The following is a 7062-nucleotide window of genomic DNA, read 5'->3' as shown; positions in this document are numbered from 1 at the left end:
TCACTATGAAGTATTATATAACCTATATATATATCCTGAGGTCTCACACTATGATGTATATATCATAATATATATCCTGAGATCTCACACTATGACTGTATATTATATATATCCTGAGGTCTCCACACTATGATTTATATATATATATCCTGAGGCTCTTCACACTATGATGTATATATATATATCCTGAGGTCTCACACTATGATGTATATATATATATATCCTGAGGTCTCACACTATGATGTATATATATATATATCCTGAGATCTCACACTATGATGTATATATATATATCCTGAGGTCTCACACTATGATGTATATATATATATATCCTGAGGTCTCACACTATGATGTATATATATATATATATCCTGAGGTCTCACACTATGAATGTATATATATATATCCTGAGGTCTCACACTATGATGTATATATATATATATATCCTGAGATCTCACACTATGATGTATATATATATATATCCTGAGATCTCACACTATGATGTATATATATATATATATCCTGAGGTCTCACACTATGATGTATATATATATATCCTGAGGTCTCACACTATGATGTATATATATATATCCTGAGGTCTCACACTATGATGTGTATATATATATCCTGAGGTCTCACACTATGATGTATATATATATATATCCTGAGGTCTCACACTATGATGTATATATATATATCCTGAGGTCTCACACTATGATGTATATATATATATATCCTGAGGTCTCACACTATGATGTGTATATATATATCCTGAGGTCCTCACACTATGATGTATATATATATATATCCTGAGGTCTCACACTATGATGTATACTATATATATCCTGAGGTCTCACACTATGATGTATATATATATATCCTGAGGTCTCACACTATGATGTATATATATATAATCCTGAGATCTCACACTATGATGTATATATATATATATATATATCCTGAGGTCTCACACTATGATGTATACATATATATATCCTGAGGTCTCACACTATGATGTATATATATATATCCTGAGGTCTCACACTATGATGTATATATATATATCCTGAGGTCTCACACTATGATGTATATATATATATCCTGAGGTCTCACACTATGATGTATATATATATATCCTGAGGTCTCACACTATGATGTATATATATATATCCTGAGATCTCACACTATGAAGTATATATATATATATCCTGAGGTCTCACACTATGATGTATATATATATATATCCTGAGGTCTCACACTATGATGTATATATATATATATATCCTGAGGTCTCACACTATGATATATATATATATATATATCCTGAGGTCTCACACTATGATGTATATATATATATCCTGAGATCTCACACTATGAAGTATATATATATATATCCTGAGGTCTCACACTATGATGTATATATATATATATCCTGAGGTCTCACACTATGATGTATATATATATATATATATATCCTGAGGTCTCACACTATGATGTATATATATATATCGTGAGGTCTCACACTATGATGTATATATATATATATCCTGAGGTCTCACACTATGATGTATATATTATATATCCTGACCTGAGGTCTCACACTATGATGTATATATATATATATCCTGAGGTCTCACACTATGATGTATATATATATATCCTGAGGTCTCACACTATGATGTATATATATATATATATCCTGAGATCTCACACTATGATGTATATATATATATATCCTGAGGTCTCACACTATGATGTATATATATATGTATCCTGAGGTCTCACACTATGATGTATATATATATATATCCTGAGGTCTCACACTATGATGTATATATATATATATATCCTGAGGTCTCACACTATGATGTATATATATATATCCTGAGGTCTCACACTATGATGTATATATATATATATCCTGAGGTCTCACACTATGATGTATATATATATATATCCTGAGGTCTCACACTATGATGTATATATATATATCCTGAGGTCTCACACTATGATGTATATATATATATCCTGAGGTCTCACACTATGATGTATATATATATATCCTGAGGTCTCACACTATGATGTATATATATATATATCCTGAGGTCTCACACTATGATGTATATATATATATATCCTGAGGTCTCACACTATGATGTATATATATATATATCCTGAGGTCTCACACTATGATGTATATATATATATATCCTGAGGTCTCACACTATGATGTATATATATATATCCTGAGGTCTCACACTATGATGTATATATATATATCCTGAGGTCTCACACTATGATGTATATATATATATCCTGAGGTCTCACACTATGATGTATATATATATATCCTGAGGTCTCACACTATGATGTATATATATATATCCTGAGGTCTCACACTATGATGTATATATATATATCCTGAGGTCTCACACTATGATGTATATATATATATATATCCTGAGGTCTCACACTATGATGTATATATATATATATATATATATATCCTGAGGTCTCACACTATGATGTATATATATATATATCCTGAGATCTCACACTATGATGTATATATATATATATATCCTGAGGTCTCACACTATGATGTGTATATATATATCCTGAGGTCTCACACTATGATGTATATATATATATATCCTGAGGTCTCACACTATGATGTATATATATATATATCCTGAGGTCTCACACTATGATGTATATATATATATCCTGAGATCTCACACTATGATGTATATATATATATATATCCTGAGGTCTCACACTATGATGTGTATATATATATATATCCTGAGGTCTCACACTATGATGTGTATATATATATATATCCTGAGGTCTCACACTATGATGTATATATATATGTATCCTGAGGTCTCACACTATGATGTATATATATATCCTGAGGTCTCACACTATGATGTATATATATATCCTGAGGTCTCACACTATGATGTATATATATATATATCCTGAGGTCTCACACTATGATGTATATATATATATATCCTGAGGTCTCACACTATGAAGTATATATATATATCCTGAGATCTCACACTATGATGTATATATATATATCCTGAGGTCTCACACTATGATGTATATATATATATATCCTGAGATCTCACACTATGATGTATATATATATATCCTGAGGTCTCACACTATGAAGTATATATATATATATATCCTGAGGTCTCACACTATGATGTATATATATATATATCCTGAGGTCTCACACTATGATGTATATATATATATATCCTGAGATCTCACACTATGATGTATATATATATATCCTGAGGTCTCACACTATGATGTATATATATATATATATCCTGAGATCTCACACTATGATGTGTATATATATATCCTGAGGTCTCACACTATGATGTATATATATATATCCTGAGGTCTCACACTATGATGTATATATATATATATATATCCTGAGGTCTCACACTATGAAGTATATATATATATATATCCTGAGGTCTCACACTATGATGTATATATATATATCCTGAGGTCTCACACTATGATGTATATATATATATATCCTGAGATCTCACACTATGATGTATATATATATATATCCTGAGGTCTCACACTATGATGTATATATATATATATATATCCTGAGGTCTCACACTATGATGTATATATATATATATCCTGAGGTCTCACACTATGATGTATATATATATATATATATATATCCTGAGGTCTCACACTATGATGTATATATATATATCCTGAGGTCTCACACTATGATGTATATATATATATATATCCTGAGATCTCACACTATGATGTATATATATATATCCTGAGGTCTCACACTATGATGTGTATATATATATCCTGAGGTCTCACACTATGATGTATATATATATATCCTGAGGTCTCACACTATGAAGTATATATATATATATCCTGAGATCTCACACTATGATGTATATATATATATATCCTGAGGTCTCACACTATGATGTATATATATATAAATCCTGAGATCTCACACTATGATGTATATATATATATATCCTGAGATCTCACACTATGATGTATATATATATATATATATCCTGAGGTCTCACACTATGATGTATATATATATATATCCTGAGGTCTCACACTATGATGTATATATATATATCCTGAGGTCTCACACTATGAAGTATATATATATATCCTGAGGTCTCACACTATGATGTATATATATATATATATCCTGAGGTCTCACACTATGATGTATATATATATATATATATATATCCTGAGGTCTCACACTATGATGTGTATATATATATCCTGAGATCTCACACTATGATGTATATATATATATCCTGAGATCTCACACTATGATGTATATATATATATCCTGAGGTCTCACACTATGATGTATATATATATATATATCCTGAGATCTCACACTATGAAGTATATATATATATATCCTGAGGTCTCACACTATGATGTATATATATATATATATCCTGAGGTCTCACACTATGATGTATATATATATATCCTGAGATCTCACACTATGATGTATATATATATATATATCCTGAGGTCTCACACTATGATGTATATATATATATATCCTGAGGTCTCACACTATGATGTATATATATATATCCTGAGGTCTCACACTATGATGTATATATATATATCCTGAGGTCTCACACTATGATGTATATATATATATATCCTGAGGTCTCACACTATGATGTATATATATATATCCTGAGGTCTCACACTATGATGTATATATATATATATCCTGAGGTCTCACACTATGATGTATATATATATATATATCCTGAGGTCTCACACTATGATGTATATATATATATATATCCTGAGGTCTCACACTATGATGTATATATATATATCCTGAGGTCTCACACTATGATGTATATATATATATCCTGAGGTCTCACACTATGATGTATATATATATATCCTGAGGTCTCACACTATGATGTATATATATATATATATCCTGAGGTCTCACACTATGATGTATATATATATATCCTGAGATCTCACACTATGATGTATATATATATATCCTGAGGTCTCACACTATGATGTATATATATATATATCCTGAGGTCTCACACTATGATGTATATATATATATATATCCTGAGATCTCACACTATGATGTATATATATATATATCCTGAGGTCTCACACTATGATGTATATATATATATATATATCCTGAGGTCTCACACTATGATGTATATATATATATCCTGAGGTCTCACACTATGATGTGTATATATATATATCCTGAGGTCTCACACTATGATGTATATATATATATCCTGAGGTCTCACACTATGATGTATATATATATATCCTGAGGTCTCACACTATGATGTATATATATATATATATATATCCTGAGGTCTCACACTATGATGTATATATATATATCCTGAGATCTCACACTATGATGTATATATATATATCCTGAGGTCTCACACTATGATGTATATATATATATATCCTGAGGTCTCACACTATGATGTATATATATAAATATCCTGAGGTCTCACACTATGATGTATATATATATGTATCCTGAGGTCTCACACTATGATGTATATATATATGTATCCTGAGGTCTCACACTATGATGTATATATATATATATCCTGAGGTCTCACACTATGATGTATATATATATATCCTGAGGTCTCACACTATGATGTATATATATATATCCTGAGGTCTCACACTATGATGTATATATATATATATATCCTGAGGTCTCACACTATGATGTATATATATATATATATCCTGAGGTCTCACACTATGATGTATATATATATATCCTGAGATCTCACACTATGATGTATATATATATATCCTGAGATCTCACACTATGATGTATATATATATATATGTATCCTGAGGTCTCACACTATGATGTATATATATATATCCTGAGGTCTCACACTATGATGTATATATATATATATCCTGAGGTCTCACACTATGATGTATATATATATATCCTGAGGTCTCACACTATGACCTTTGGCCGCAGACCTCCAGGATGACCTCTCACCTCCAGGGATCACTCCCGCCCAGTCAGCCGGTCTCCATAGTGACTGTACAATATACATGTTCTCTTCTCTACCTCACATCTGTCTCCTCCATGATGGGTGTGATGTCACAGGAAGGGGCGGGGCCTCACAGGAGCACAGAGATCAGGATAGGAAGTGTATACAGGAGGGGTTACATGGGACTGCATACAGGAGGGGTTACATGGGACTGCATACAGGAGGGGAGTGATGTTATTTACATGGGACTGTATATAGGAGGGGAGTGATGTTATTTACATGGGACTGTATATAGGAGGGAGTGATGTTATTTACATGGGACTGTATACAGGAGGGGAGTGATGTTATTTACATGGGACTGCATACAGGAGGGGAGGGATGTTATTTACATGGGACTGTATATAGGAGGGGAGTGATGTTACTTACATGGGACTGCATACAGGAGGGGGTTACATGGGACTGTATACAAGAGGGGTTACATGGGACTGTATACAAGAGGGGTTACATGGGACTGTATACTGGAGGGAGTGATGTTATTTACATGGGACTGTATATAGGAGGGAGTGATGTTATTTACATGGGACTGTATACAGGAGGGGAGTGATGTTATTAACATGGGACTGTATACAGGAGGGGAGTGATGTTATTTACATGGGACTGTATATAGGAGGGGAGTGATGTTATTTACATGGGACTGCATACAGGAGGGGAGGGATGTTATTTACATGGGACTGTATACAGGAGGGAGTGATGTTATTTACATGGGACTGTATACAGGAGGGGAGTGATGTTATTTACATGGGACTGTATACTGGAGGGGAGTGATGTTATTTACATGGGACTGTATATAGGAGGGAGTGATGTTATTTACATGGGACTGTATATAGGAGGGGAGTGATGTTATTTACATGGGACTGTATATAGGAGGGGACTGATGTTATTTACATGGGACTGTATACTG

At 32.0% G+C, this 7062-nt stretch overlaps 1 protein-coding gene across 3 annotated transcripts in view; it reads right to left on the bottom strand.

Annotated features, from left to right (window-relative positions):
- Positions 1-6215, bottom strand: part of LOC130358177 (gastrula zinc finger protein XlCGF26.1-like) — a 56219-nt gene extending 50004 nt beyond the window's left edge. For 2 of the 3 annotated variants that reach the window (XM_056561049.1, XM_056561046.1), the window contains exon 1: positions 6107-6215. In XM_056561049.1, coding sequence (XP_056417024.1) covers positions 6107-6164 — 58 coding nt within the window. In that variant the 5' untranslated portion in view covers positions 6165-6215. The remainder of the gene's footprint in view (positions 1-6106) is intronic. The other variant, XM_056561047.1, reaches the window with a different exon arrangement.
- Positions 6216-7062: the final 847 nt, after the last annotated feature.

The sequence above is a fragment of the Hyla sarda genome, chromosome 2, assembly GCF_029499605.1.
Source record: "Hyla sarda isolate aHylSar1 chromosome 2, aHylSar1.hap1, whole genome shotgun sequence".
NCBI lineage: Eukaryota > Metazoa > Chordata > Amphibia > Anura > Hylidae > Hyla > Hyla sarda.
Note: the sequence above shows the minus strand (reverse complement) of the source record. Positions and strands in the feature narration are given on the sequence as shown.